Source organism: Gopherus evgoodei, chromosome 6, assembly GCF_007399415.2.
Source record: "Gopherus evgoodei ecotype Sinaloan lineage chromosome 6, rGopEvg1_v1.p, whole genome shotgun sequence".
NCBI classification, from domain to species: Eukaryota; Metazoa; Chordata; order Testudines; family Testudinidae; genus Gopherus; species Gopherus evgoodei.
In genome coordinates, this window is record NC_044327.1 from 97,873,968 (window position 1) to 97,889,540 (window position 15,573).

General features: G+C 39.6%; 1 protein-coding gene across 2 annotated transcripts in view; it reads left to right on the top strand.

Moving 5' to 3' along the window:
- The window catches only part of ELOVL7 (ELOVL fatty acid elongase 7), a 107,588-nt gene extending 97,200 nt beyond the window's left edge, over positions 1-10,388 (top strand). For both annotated transcript variants that reach the window (XM_030565915.1, XM_030565914.1), the window contains 5 exons: positions 395-475; positions 1,265-1,321; positions 4,545-4,650; positions 8,644-8,780; positions 10,031-10,388. In XM_030565915.1, coding sequence (XP_030421775.1) covers positions 395-475; positions 1,265-1,321; positions 4,545-4,650; positions 8,644-8,780; positions 10,031-10,240 — 591 coding nt within the window. In that variant the 3' untranslated portion in view covers positions 10,241-10,388. The remainder of the gene's footprint in view (positions 1-394; positions 476-1,264; positions 1,322-4,544; positions 4,651-8,643; positions 8,781-10,030) is intronic.
- Positions 10,389-15,573: the final 5,185 nt, after the last annotated feature.

Consider the following 15,573-nt stretch of genomic DNA (forward strand, 5'->3'; position numbering starts at 1 on the left):
CTGCTGAGCTTCAGTTCATCTGCAAATTTGACACCATCAGCTCAGGATTAAACAAAGACTGAATGGCTTGCCAATTACAGAACCAGTTTCTCCTCCCTTGGTTTTCTTACCTCAACTGCTAGAACAGGGCCTCATCCTCCCTGATTGAACTACCTCATTATCTCTAGCTTGCCTGCATATATATACCTGCCCCTGGAAATTTCCAGTACATGCATCTGACGAAGTGGGTATTCACCCACAAAAGCTCATGCTCCAAAACGTCTGTTAGTCTATAAGGTGCCACAGGACTCTTTGCTGCTTTTAATCATTATGCGATTATTAAGGTCAACTGAAATTAATTAATTTTCTCAAGTGATAAAGTAAATCTTTCCTCTCCCCCTTCTCCTTGTTACAGTTTCTTATGTCTGGTTGGGCCACAGGTTATTCATTCCGATGTGACCTTGTTGACTACTCCAGGTCACCTACAGCTCTGAGAGTAAGTAAGCAAATGAAGCTAATTGTTATGCTACATTAACTTTTTTTATATTTTTGGAATGCTTTTAATGAAAATGCCTTGATGCATAATGAAGAGCACATAAGTGACTATAAAGGGTGATGAAAAGGATGTTGGCGGCAACATATGCTAGCAGGGTGGATTGATTTAAACCAGTGACTTAAATGACCAATTGGAAACCTTGATTTAAATCTTCAATATTAATCAACTTTTCTATTTGTTCTTCAGTTCTTTTCTAAAGAAAGGTACATTTTCCTTGCTTCATATAACCCTTCAAACATGTTGATTTGCAACGAAATAGAACCTTTATGCTAGATTTGGTATATCTTTTTCTATCTAGGAGTACATACGTTTGTAAACAAAACAAGCCCTTAATACAATACATGATATATATTTATAAAGCTTGACCTCAAAATCAAATATTTTTCCCCAGATTGTTTCTTTTTATGGAAAAGCAGCTTTTAACTCAAAGGTTTTGATAAACTTATGGATTCAGCATATTTATATAATTTCTTAAAACATTTGAATAAAAAATAAAGTGTAGACTTGACATACCTTGTGTGACATTCAGATTTCATTAAAATTGTTTATTTAATTTATATATATATCCAGTGTGTTTGCTTATTCAGTTCAACATTTTAAAGTTTCCTGAGGCTGAAAAGGCATTTGTTTTGCTTCCTTGTTTTTAAAGAAAACAAACAAAAATTAGACTGATGTTCTAATGACTTCATTAGACTTGACCCTGTGTATTTTTTGGATTTTTTTTTTTAGATGGTTCGGACTTGTTGGCTGTACTACTTCTCCAAATTCATTGAATTATTAGACACTGTAAGTATGTAGTGACCCAACCTGGTAAATACTGTGATCTCCATAGAGAAAAAAAGACATTAGAGTTTATAGCAGTTGGATTATACAGTAGCTTTACTCTGTTTGCTCACTAATCAGACTTCATATATTCAGTGCCGGTGCAAGGAAGTTTCGCACCCTAGGCGAAACTTCCACCTTGCGCCCCCCCGCGGCAGCTGCCCCCCTGGGGAGCCGTGCAGTATCTCCCCACCCCAGCTCACCTCTGCTCCGCGTCCTCCCCCCACTCTAATTCTCCTCCCAGGCTTGCGTCACCAAACAGCTGATTGGCAGTGCAAGTCTGGGAGGCGAAAGAAGTGGAGCAGTGACCGCACGCTCGAGGAGGAACTGCTGTGTAAAAAAAAAAAAGAAAAGAAAAGAAAATCGAGGGCACTGCTTTTTGGCGCCCCCAAATCTTGGCATCCTAGGCACCCGCCTAGTTCACCTTAATGGTAGCACCGGCCCTGCATATATTCAATCAACTCAATCTGTTAGTAAATAACAGTGAGAGCGGAGAAACAGTTCAGGCATTTCTGTACCATAAACTTTTAAGCATATCTCCCTATTAGTTACAATGGGAAGTCTCTAAAAATGATAGCATGCTATGGCTCTTTTAAACTATCCTGGGAAATACTCAGTTAGGGTAGATGGGCTGGAAGCAAGTGCTGGTTATGCTTCACGTCTTCCTCCATTTCCTCCCCCAACAACTTTCCCTCCCGTTTCTCAAACATTGGCAGTTAGGGGTCTGGCACAGCCAACTGTACCCACCTGCCTCAATTTAAAGTACCCATCCTGGCAGTCATGAGTAGTTACACAATGTTAACCTGACACTCTGGACTGTTTCTAAGGCCCAACTAACTAGATCTCAGATCTCCTGTTGGAGGGACCAGGAATGCTGGAAATGGAAGTTGAGTGACCTCCCTCTCTTTTCTACTATCTACTGACTGGTGATCTTCAATTAGTCCTGGATCTGAAAAGTTATTTTCTTCATCTGAATCCTTTTAGTTGTATAGTTGCCCTTGTGCCTTCTCATTTATTTAGGTACCTATATCTCAGCTTCTTTTTAGTTTGATTGTGGAAGTTTTTAATTGCTTGAAACTTTGGCAACATACTTTGGTGTTACTATTGTGCTGCTTAATTTACTATTTCTAGCCACATGAAAACAGTCGTGTATGTATGTTTTCTCTGTCACATGTGACCACTCTATTCCCCTCTTTCTGGGTGCCATCTTCTACCTGCTCTTGCCATCTGACTCTACTCTTCTCATTCCCACATTTATTCCAATCTGTTGTATTCTACTTTTAGAATGGTTTTGCCCTTTGCTCCCTTAACAGTTTTCCTTGGCAGATTGATGGACATTTACTATGGCAGCACTATGTCCATAGAGAATATCCACCTACAACCCTCTCAATATTATGCTACCTTCCTTTTCATATCTTTGGGCAGTTATTGTCTCTGCAGTGCTTTTAACATGTCAAGTGCTAGATTGTCTGTCTTTAGTTACATGATGGTTCTGATTTAATCTTGTCTGCCTTCTGTGTACCTTTTCTGTGCCTTAACGTCAGATCTTTAAATCATCCTGTCTCTTCAATTGCCTCCAATACTTATCTCAACCTGTTATACACAAAACTTCAAGAGGTCTAAAATACTCTGGCTGGACAGTTCAGTCCTGGAATTGGGGCCATCTTTCCTGCATCCTCCATTACTTTCACTGGCTTCGTAGCCATCCCTGAATGTATTAAAAATGCCTTTCAGGACTCTGTGGATTTATTTAATTTAACCCTCTGATTTCATATCCACCTTTTTCATCCTGCACATTCTCATTCTCATGTCTTGGACTCTTAAGTTACTTCCCAGTAATTGGCCACTATAAAATGGGTGTCACTTTCTTTTAGATTGCTGCATCTGGAATTGACTTCCTCACTAAATGTGTTGAAAACCACACTTCTCTTGCTTTCAGTTCTTTCTAAACCTTGCCTATGAGCTTGCCAATTTTGCACTTAATGTTTTATTCATACATCACAGGGGCTTAAAAAAGGTGAAGTACCATTATAACCCTTATACAGATCAGACATTGAAGCATAGAGGGGTACCTGGGTCTGATTTTCAGACCCTTACTACAATGACGAAACACTGAACCAGTATGAATATTTTTTGGAAATATCTTATATAGACAGTTTTTTGTACTACAGTAACTCCTTGCTTAACATTGTAGTTTTGTTCCTGAAAAATGTAACTTTAAGTGAAACGATGTTAAGTGAATCCAATTTCCCCATAAGAATTAATGTAAATGGGGGGGCTAGGTTCCAGGGAAACTTTTTTTCCCCCAGAAAAAAGGCATTATATACATTTTAAACAAGCAATTTAGTACAGGTACTGTATAAACTTCAAACAATTTTAAAGAAACAATGTAATATTACAGTCATCACTGCTGAGTGTGAAGCTTGGTTGAGGTGGTGGAGTCAGAGAGTGGAAGAGGAGGGGATTGTCTGGCTGCTCCTCTTGCTATTCTTGCAAGCACAGGCACTGACTTTGCTGGGGGCAGGGGGCTCAACTCTCTGCTCATCCACTCCACCTCTTCCCCCAAGCCTCCACCCTTGACCTGCCTCTTCCCCCCCCACCTCCTCCCCCTTTACTTCGCATGCTGTGTCCTCGCTCCTCTCCCCCTCCCTTCTAAATGCTGCAAGCCAGTTGATTGCCGCAGGTAGGATGCGGGGGTGAAACGGGAAGGTGCTGATCCGCATGGTCTGCCGGCGGGTGGGAGGTGCTGGGGGGAGGGGAGGCCATAGGAAGACTGCCAGTTGTGGAGAAAGCAGGCAGCCAAACAATGTAATAGTTGAGCATTGCACAACTTTAACTGGAATAACTTTAGGTGAGGAGTTACTGTACTGTGGATGAAGAGTCCTCGAAGGAGAGGTGGTTGTAGTCTAGTGGCTTGAGCATGAAGCTCGGAGTTGAGACATCTGAACTGATGATCAGAAATGCTGATCTTCTGCAGCTTGCATTATTTGTAATAGAAGTTTAGATTATTCAGTGCCTTTGAGTGACAGATTGAGGGCTGATTTTCAATTTCCATATACATAAAATGAACATAAGTGCAAAGAATTTTAATGTACTGTGTTGAGCAACCTACATTTGTGCATACAACTAACTGCAAACTACTTTCACATGTGACTTTTCTAATCTCTTATTCTTAAAACTATTTCAGATCTTTTTTGTTCTGCGAAAAAAAGAGGGCCAAATTACATTCCTGCATGTCTTGCATCACTCAATCATGCCGTGGACCTGGTGGTTCGGAGTCAAATTTGCTGCAGGTAGTCAAGAGAGCTAAAATTATAATATATGTGCCATAGTAAAACCTCCATACTCTATTCTCTATAAATGAAAAACATGTTCAAATGGACACTGTCAATTTAAAAAAAAATTACTTGGTCATAATTTGTATCTACTAGAGTTATAAGCAGTGCCCAAAGATTACTGTACCTGAACTAGATTATAAGGGAGGGCGAAATCTTCCATTTGACAACACATTGTGTATAGTCATTTTCCCCTCTTGCTGGGGGTGGAGGTGGGGGACAGCTGTGGCCAGAGGGGATGGCATACCAATGGGGAGGCTGTGGTTTGTAAAACCCAGCAGGAGAATTATGGGACAGGTACTTTATTATTGAAACTACTACAAAAATTAATTGAGTAGATTTCATGTTGACATTGTCCCTTGGAACACACAAATCTAATTAGACAGGAGAATTTTTTTTTCTCATCATTCTTTCTCTCTATAGCCTTAATTTTATTTAGAAATTATTCTAGTTTTTGTTGCAATTATTTCTGACTATCTCTCTGACTGGGAGCAGAACAGTAGCCAGAGATAATGCTGTAACTTTTCCAGAGCTAGTTAGATATAGTGATATCTGTCTGTGGAGGGCCAGCAACTTAAAAGATAGCATCCAAATGTTTGGAAACTGGGAAAACCACCTGCTGTTTTCCCCTCATCTCGGTCTTTACGCTCTCTTGTTACCCTAACCTTATAAATTCCTCCGCTCGCCTCAACAATCTCTCCACAGTGCAGAAATGACAAAAATCCAGAGAGATCCTTGCATCAGAAGCTTGTAGAATGCATGGTCTTTCTAACCTGGGGCTTTACAGTGTAACGGATTTAAGGCTGCATCTTGAGCTAGGAGCATGGTTCCCCAGCTCACATACATATAACTGCAGTAGCTTGATGAGCGCTAGTGCACATATAAATAGTAACCTTACTGCGGCCAGATGTGCAGTGTCAGACATAGCTTGCCATGAAGAGTATAAGCATCCTGAACATAGTGGGTACATGCTAGCTACGTTGTGCTGCTGCCCATTGTACCACAGTGCTGCTACTTTTTATACTCATGCCAGCTTTCATCAAGCTACTGCAAATGTGTACGTGAGCTGGGGAATCATACCTCTTGCTTGCAGTGTAGACATAGCCTGCAACCTGAAGAGCGAATGCAAGCCTGTTGGAACCCTGGAGGGGGATTTTATTCCTGTGTGTGTGGGGGAGTGTCTGGAAGGGGTTACTAGTTGAAAAATCAGTGGAGACAACAGAAGTACTTGTCTGGGCATAGTTTCCTTTTCTGCAACATTTCACCCATCTTCCTTGTCATTGGTTTTTTCCACAGCTTTGATGCTTAATTGAAGGAGAGAACCTTTGCCTACCTAATTCCTCCTGTGTATATTAGTTGCACGCATACAAAAATATGTCCTGAAAGAGGTACAAAAGCTTTGCATGGATTGCATGGAAAGTTGTCTAACGTGCAGATAGCTAATGAAGGAGATTGCTATATTTTCAGGGTTTGAGTCCAATTTCTAATATATAAAGAAACTCTCATGTTTTGAACTGCATCCTTTTCCCCAAATCAGTGGTACTGTAGTACTAAAATTGGAGTTACCATCCTCTGTTTACAAATCAGACCATTTTAGATCTGTTAATATAAAACACATTAATCTGGTATTCCCAACACTTAACAGTACCTCCACACAAAAAGATTACATTACCCATACTGTTAATTTCCTGCCCTTTAGCTGGGCTTCAGAATGGTGTACCAGCTGTGCACTTGTTCCATGACAAGGCATCTCAGACTTAAATCTCCTATGTGGTAATCTGGCAAATGCTTGCCACAAAGTGTGAGATCCATTTACTGACTCAAGCAGGAGCGGCGCTAGGGTTTTTGGCGCCCTAGACAGGGGTCCTTCCACGCTCCTGGTCAGCGGCGGGGGGGTCCTTCCACGCTCCTGGTCTTCGGGGCACTTTAGCGGCGGGTCCCGAAGCAAGTGAAGGACCCGCTGCCAAATTGCCGCCGAAGACCCGGAGCGCGGAAGGACCCCCCATCACCGAATTGCTGCCGAAGACCCGGAGCGCAGAAGGACCCCCCACTGCCGAATTGCCGCTGAGGGCAGCAAAATTCCACCTTCGCCACCCTCCCCCCCCTAAAATCGTGGTGCTCTAGGCAACCGCCTAGGTCACCTAAATGGAAGCGCTGGCCTTGGACTCAAGTCAAATATTCCCTCATGTAACCTTAGAGTATTGTTTCTTTCTCAGATTTCTTGCCTATCTTTTAAACTAATCTTTCCAAATGTTCTCTTTGATGCCTTGATGCCTTGATGCCTTAAAATTTCCAAGAACTGTTTACCTTGTATTTCATTTCCTAGTTTGTTTTCTCCTTTAAATAATAGCATTATGTTGTCTACTGCCCAGCCCTCTGACTTTGTTCTTAGTCCAAATCATCCAAATGAGTTTGTAAAGAGATGGGGATCTTCTTCTTATGACCTGACAGAGAACTGAAAGCCATTTTTATGCAGTGCAATGACTTTCTTGTATAACAGTATTTTTGTAATGTTGCCTAGGTAGCTTTTTTCTAATGTTTGGTAACTCATTTTGAGGCTTCTTCCATAAATTTTCACTATGCAGCCTAAAAAAATAAATAAACTGGTCTCAGAAAAGCGGTCAAATTGTTTGGGCATATCTGACCTAGAAACACAAGATTTTAGAGAGAATTTTCAATTAAAACTGATGATGGTCATCTGTGGAGGGGGACAGCTCCACTAACTGCTCTAATCATTAATAAAGGAAACATTTATTTTTAAAATTAGGGCTAGTTGAAGCTGTTTTTGATACATAATTGGGCTTTCAACCAAATTTTTTTTTGCTAAAAGTTTTTTCATGGATTTCTCACCTGGAAATGTGGAATGTTTTGTATTTGAATTTCCACCAGAGAATCATAGAAGATTAGAGTTGGAACGGACCTCAGAAGGTCATCTAGTCTAACCCCCTGCTCAAAGCAGGACCAATCCCCAGACAGATTTTTAATCTAGTTCCCTAAATGGCCCCCTCAACGATTGAACTCTCAACACTGGGTTTAGCAGGTCAATGCTCAAACCACTGAGTTATCCCTCCCCCTTAATAATAATCAAAATGTTTTTCTCTCCGACTCTCTCTATAAACCATTTTTTGACCAGCTATATTTATATTTCACTTCTTAAATATTACTACTATGGCCAAGATAATTTAACCCTATTGGAAACTGAGCAGGAGAAGAGGGTTCTGGAGAAGGAAATATCTGCATGGTTCCCCTCAATGACGAGTTCCTTCATTATCATTCCATTCAATGGGTTTGGTCCCAAACTTGAGGGTTGCATAGGTGGTTAAGGTCACACATCTTGAGGTCCCACACCTTGACCCGTTGGGTCTTCCCTGGTCCTGGGAAAATGGATCCTCTGGAGCTGTCCCAAGAGAATGACTCAAAAGAATAGAGAGTAGAGCCTTGAGCCATAGTATCTTTACGGGAACCTCTAAGGGCTAGAGGTAGGATTGCTATATGGTTTCTGCTCCTGGACTCATGAAAAGCCAATTATGGGATCTAGAAAAGAGGTAGAGCAGGAGGGGTGATGTCGCAGAGGTGTTTGAGCCTCCTTCATGTAACACACTAACAAAAAACTTGTTTGCATTCAGTTAGACTAATTACACTTTTATTACAGCTTTGGAAAATTGACTTACAAACATTGCAGCATTTTACTAGGGTATTAGCTAAAATAGTTACATAAGCATTTGCTGAAAAGAAAGGGAACTGCTGAAATCTTTCAGAGTTGGTGACTACAGAGCTTAACTTGAATCTTTGTATTTTATGTGCTAGTGAAAGTCGGAGACCCCTCCACACAGCCTCATGCTTTTATCTAGTTTTCTGCTTAACGAACACAAGGCAAAAACCTTGCTTGGTAGCTAGACACAGGATTGTTTTTTAGGATCACTGGTGTAACAATCTCTTATTATTCTACAGGTGGGTTAGGAACATTCCATGCTCTGTTAAACTGTATTGTGCACATCATCATGTACAGCTACTATGGGCTCTGTTCATTGGGACCAGCCTATTATAAATACTTGTGGTGGAAAAAACACATGACCTCTATACAGCTTGTGAGTATTGTTTCTGAGCCAGACTTTTTGCAGTCAGTCAAGTTGTTTGTGAGTGAGTTCTTAATGTCACTTCTATGAACGTGGGTAAGAATTATTTTTGCAATGGCACAAAAGAGTTTTACCTTCATTGTTCAACTGAGTTCAGTAGAAATCATGAGACTAGTCAACTGTGTAAGTAAAATCTGTTGACCTGAATTCCGGAGGTTCTGGGAACCCACAGTTATCTTTGAAGTCATTGGGAGTTGTAGGTACTCAGTGTATATAATTGCTTTGTACTCTTAAGTGTATTGATAAAGAACTATTTGTCCATTTAAGAACCATTGAGAGAACCATGAACTCTCACTAGGAACAAAGTTTGTTTGTTTTTAAAAATAATTTTGCAAAACAGTATTAAATTTAAAAAAAAAAAAGGTTACAAGGACTATTTCTTAGGATTTATCTTCCTTTAAAGTAAGGTAAACATTTGGGTCTACAGAAGTTGATATCATCTCTTTAATTTGGATTTGTCCCTATTAAGAAACAACTGAATTATCTGAAGCATTTTTATCATAGCTATTGTAATTGAGCATTACGATTTTCATATGACAATCTTTCTTAAAAAACCCTTCTAAATTCTGTGCCTCAATATTGTGTGGCCCTGAGTTCTGCAAATAAATTGTAGTGTGGAAAGGGGAAAGCAAGGGAATTTTTTAAAAACTATTATCAATTTGATTACCTTTTTAAATTTCTTTGGCTGCCATTTTCTTTTATATACTTTAGACATGCTACCATTTTTGTTTCCTCTCTAAACTAAACTAAACTAAACAGATGTAATCCCTAACTATCAAAATCTTCTATAGGAAGAGAAGTTTGTTTATGCCTCTGCTCAATGGCCTAATACTTTTAGTTTACCACATTATTATGCAAGTAGTCAATGGAACTAATCAACTTTAAGAGGTGGCAAAATCAATCCCTCTGAGAATGTGCCACCTTGAAAATAGCTCCAGCCAGGCCTTTCCCTGTGACTGGTAGGAAGAGTTCCTTCCCTGGTCTCCCTGATATGGATCTACTCCCCTATCTTTGTACCATGATGATGTAGGAGAATGGAGTTTTGCAGGACTACACAAATTATATTTCCCACCAACCTTCTCTTTTTGTGCATGTGCACATTATGCTGACCGCTATTTAAACTTCTCTCTAGTATATCTTTTTACATTTTTTAAAACCATACTGCATAACTGAGCATATTTTGCCTTGTCTGTTTCCTCCAGGTTCAGTTTCTTATGGTTACAGTTCACGTAGGACAAATCTACTTTATGGATGATTGTCCATACCCATATCCAGTTTTCATATTCATTATTTGGCTCTACGGTTCTATGTTTTTAATCCTGTTTCTCCACTTCTGGTATCATGCTTACACCAGGGGACAGAGACCACCAAAGACTATGAAAAATGGAATCAGCAAAAGCAAAGATCACTGAAGCAATGTCTCATCTATATAAATGTGTACATCTCAGATCAGTAACTTGTACTACTTGACAATCAGGATATTTAGGTGCGCACTACACTGTGTACATTTTACATGTTTTTCCAAAACAGAGCTTGTATTTTTACAATAAGTTATTTGGGTTTCTGATGTTGCAGGGTGGGAGGGGGAGGGGTAATTTTCTGATTAAAGATTTGCAGGTTTTCAGTGACTTGCTGCACATATCTAGAGAAATTTTCTCTTTGTGCCTAGAAGAAATGACTATTTAATTGCATTCTTACAGGTGAGATGCATATAAATAAAAAGATCTTCTTTAAGAAAATGTGTATGATAAGTACAGAATACTTTGAGCACTACAGAAAGGTATAAAGAGCATTCATTTTAACTGAAATCATAAGCTGTTGAAACTGTAGTTTAATTTTATTGAAATAACCATGAAAAATCATTGTTACATGCATAATTTATACAAACTAAAACACATTGTTAATATAGTTAATACCTGTAAACATTCATATTTTTTGTACAAACTGTACCATATTAAAGAATGTAAGTTAAATAAAACCTTTGCAGATTAGTGTGTTTAAAAAACAAAGATGGATTTTTGGATTATAAAGTCATTTACTAAAATGATTTAAGTTAATGAACTTTTTAAAAATGTTTGTTTTTTACTTAATTAAACATTATAATCATAAAACCTCTTTTTTTTTAATTTAACATCCAGTCAAAAAAAAGTGATCGATTCATTTGAAGTAGAATAACAATCTTACCTCATACTATTCAAAATTGTCTGTAGCTGTATTTTGATATCACAAACAGGAATGTTTACTGGAAAAAATATCATGCAATTCAACAACCAAAACCGTATTACATTTTTAGAATAGGTTTTGTGTAAAAATACAAATGGCAATTTCATTACTTTATTTTGCTGTATTCTTTCTCCTTTCCACTGCCTGTGGAAATGAATGGTGCCTAATGATAAATTGTTTTGTAAAATTAATGGCTAAGTTTCTCTGTTAATAGCAGAAGTGCCTTGTTTTTGCCATGTGGTACTAAATGAACTGTTCAAAGAGACTGCAAACTACACAGATTTATGGAGAGGGAGAAGGGGCAGATAATGGTGTACTAGTTAACTCCAGACTATGCAGAATGAACTGATAAGGGACTGGTCAGAGGGACATGTCAGCTGGCTTAGCAGCAATTTATAGGACCTTGAGCCATATTCAGATAGTATCTCTTTGCTCCTGTGAAATGGTCAAAGAATGACTGCATTATGCAGAACTAAGCTAAAATATATTCTGCCTTGAGATGCACACCATATAGCATTGACTGATTTTTTGTTTGTTTGTTTTTGTGACAACTCTCACTAGTGATGGGCTGAAATCTATCTTGTACTCTGTTCTGATCTGCTGGAGTTGTGATGTTCTCTAAAATGTGTCTTCTGACCCACCCGTTTTTGTATTAGTGGTTGAAGAACTCCAAAAAGGCATGTTTTGTTGTTATATGTACAGGATTACCAGAATAGTGTTGCAAGTGATTTCTTATAAAATAACACATCTGAGTCTTCCTTATTGAACTAATAAACACAGATTTGCTTCTTATTTTTATGCCTTGTTAAATGTTAAAGTGGCATATGGGGACTTGGTTGCTATTTGAAGACTATTAGACATATATTTCTAATACTGTTTTCTTGTAACAAAATAGATCACAATGCTGCAATGCTTAGTTTGAATTTCTTCATTAATTTTATCTTAATCTGTATGTAAGACCTAATACCCCCAATGAGCTGTTTTTTAATAACATGATGAAAAAACTCCATCAAAGTTGTTTTGAAATACTGTAATAAGATATTAAAGAACTAAGATTTATACCTATCTTCCAGCATATGATGATTAATCTCTTAAATGAGTGTTTTATAACTCTTATTTCCAAACTTGCTGGGTGAGTGAAGTTTGATTTACTGTTTTGGTGGATTTCTCTTTTAGATGAATTGGCGCACAAATCTTGGAGAAGACCAAGATACACACTTGTGCTTGCACTGCCCATCTTTCTATCAGAGTACTGTGTGTACAGTCACTATTTACATGGAATACCAAGTTTCCAAAAATCACTCCTCATGGCTGGTAATTTCTAGAAAACATTTTCGGGAGGTGACGGAGGTGGGGAAAGGAAAATAAAGCTATATTTTCCTTCTATGTAGGTGTGCTGAGGAGAGGCTGCTACTGCTTAGTTTTCTTACAGTGAAAGCACTGCTGTTCTAACAGACCCCTGAAGAGCAAACATTCTCTACTTCAGTAATTCTTTATCTACATAGTGGATTATTTTTCCACATCTTACGTGGCCAGGCCTGACTTTTGTAGTCAGCCCTCTTTTGCCCCATGAAGCCTTATTTAACCAGCAAACAAAAGAATAGGTAGACCTTCAGAAATAGGTCATCAACACTCTCTCTCTTCTTAAAGGTGAGTAGTGATGCATAGAATTTTTATCTCCATCATAACATACACACCTGGCTCACCCACACGCAAGAGAAGAAGCAACTTTAGTTTCACAAGTCCTTTGACCTCCTTCTCTCCACCTCAATGTTGTTGAAAGTAAACATCTGAGTTGGTAACAGTTGAAGGGGAACTTATCCTTTCAGACGGGTGGTCCTGATTCATCCTATAGGTTTGAGTTAAAGTACCTCCAAATTATTCTCAAATTCACTACCTTGTACAAAACCCTTTGGCTGCTCAAAACCACAGAGCCTAATGTAGCACTTTTAGTCGCTCCTCTTTAATAACTAGAGGCTTCTCCCTAAGGCTAATTCGTTTTTGTATAAAATGAATCAGTTTGTCTCTGTGCCCAAACCATGCTCGGAAAAACTCAGACCCACTCTGTGTTTTAGGTCAGGAATAAGTGGGTAGAGAAAATGGAACAATCAGTATGAATGGGTGTCTACGGATACTGAGATAAATTGGCTTGAGTCTCGTTTCAGAGGTTTAGCTGAGGTATTAGAGTTTCATCCAGCAGAGGGCTCTAACTTTAGGAGTTTCCTGAAAACTCAGTGCTCACTGTCTGTATTACATAGCGTACATGACGCCTTCACTTTATAAAATAGTGGCTAAAATCAGTTCACAAATTAGGATTAATGTTTTTATTGGGACGGATGCTTTCTAGACATATATGAAGACCAAGCTCCGGTGCTGAAGCGTTTACAAACTTATCTAGATAATATCCAAATAGGGAAGTGTAAGAGAGAACAAGTAAAAATACTGTTCATTAGTGAACCTAAGCAAGGCATGTTTTAGGGTTTGTTGGCCTCCTGGAAGAAAGGTGTTACTGAGAGCAATTTAGATGAGAAGGTGAAGGCATAGAGGGCAGTAAATTAGGCCTAGTTTAAAAATCATTGAAAGGAGTTTGAATAGCTGGTGAGGGGAGATTATTTTGCACAGCTCTGGGGTAGAAAGGTGGATGTCTGGGCGGCCAGAGCTGGCTACCTCTAATAGAAGTGTTAGGAAAAAGTGACCAAGAAAAATACTTGAAAAGATGGGCGGAGGAGAAATCAGCAAGAATTTATAGATGCCATGTTATCCTTAAAAAATCAGTTTCCCATTGCAAAGATTATCAGATGTAGCAAACTTTTCACAAGACCGAAAATTTTATAATATAGACAGCACCAGTGGTAGCTCAAAAGTGGCTCTAAGGTGTGTGCACCCATTAATTTTCTTAAAGTAGCAGCAGAGAATTTTAATGTAGCTTTAGTATTATTAAGAAAAAAGTTAACTACTCTTCTGGCTGGGAAAACAAAGCCCCCTCAGGCACTAGTCTATAAGTCATTCCCTTATGAGAGCCAAATTCAATTTTAAATTTTGGTCCGTAAGCCATGCCTATACCATTAGAGCCATATACTACCCTTTCTTCACAATATATAGGGCTGTTACCAATGAGATTTGGACATGTACTACTTGAAGGTACAAATATTGTAGTAACTAAAATGTCAGTAAAATTTCCTGTTCGTCAGCATTACTGAGTGAGGGGAAAAATGGTATCAACCATCTTTAGGAGCACTGCTGTATAAATATTTAAATACTTATTGTGTCAGAGAGAATAACTCTACAGTCTGACAGGTCACCCCTGGCAGGTGGTGAGACAGGCCAGGTCCAGTCCCCCTACTCCAGTGATTCTATTTACTTATACACATTGGAACAGCTTCAACGGGACATTGTGCATCAGAACAGCCCCTAGTTCAGTGATTAGAACACTCAACTGAGATTGGTGGGAGACCCATGTTCTTCAAACCCTTTCTCCCCAGCAGCAGGCAGAGGGGGAAATTGAACCTGGTCTCCTACAATCCAGATGAGTGCTCTAACCACTGAGCTAAAAGTTATGAGAGGTGGCAGCAGCACCCCTGCCTCCTCTGGCAGCCAGCTTGTGAGACCCAGGCCTGAAAGCAGCTTCTGAGAACACCTACTGGACTGGGTCTCACAGGTGAGCTAGGTGCTCCTTGGTCTATCTTGCCTGGGTTCATGGATAACACAAGGACTTAGGTGTGAGACAGACATCTGGATGCCCAGAATGAGTCAGCAGCGCACATGCCCAGGGGCAGAAACTCAGAGTATCTTAACACAGGAACCAAAAAACAATGGTAGAGTCTCATAGCCCAGGTCTGCAGACTTGGTTCATGCTATGGTGCTAAAAATAGCTGTGTGGAGGTTTGAGCTCAGGCTGTGAACTCCATTCCCCTCTGAGGCTTCTGAACATCTTCACAGCTATTTTGAGTGCTATAGCATAAGCCCTTCAAGCCCAAGTCTGTAGACCTAGGCTCTGAGACTCGCTGCTCAGGTTTTCTGCTTTCTGTGTAGATGTAGCCATAGGTACCTAAGGAACTTTTACAGAAATTTAGGTGCTGAGTGAGTTTATGCATCTAAAGTGGTAGGCAGCAGCTGCATGGGGTTTTGTTGATCACAGTGGTGCCCAAAACTAGGACTTAGCTGTGTAAGTACCTCTGTGGATCTGGGCCTTACTGGGGTTAGCCTTCACTGGAGGCACGTTTCCAGGTTCCTGCAAATGATTCACATGTTAGGTAAGGCTTGCTAAGCAGATGGCCTGGAAACAGCAACCAGTAGAAAGCAGAAGCAACAGCTATACACAGCCATTCAGCTAACCACCTATGGACATATTCCTACACCCACATATCTCCATATCCCCCTACATCTTTTTCCTTTGGTTTCTCTTACCTATCCTCTACCAGCCCCTCCACCATCACTAGTTCTACTCAGACTCTCCCCTAAGCCTAGCTGCCCTGGTTCTTGCCCTGGATAGCCTTGCAGCTGCTCCTAAAATACCCTTTGG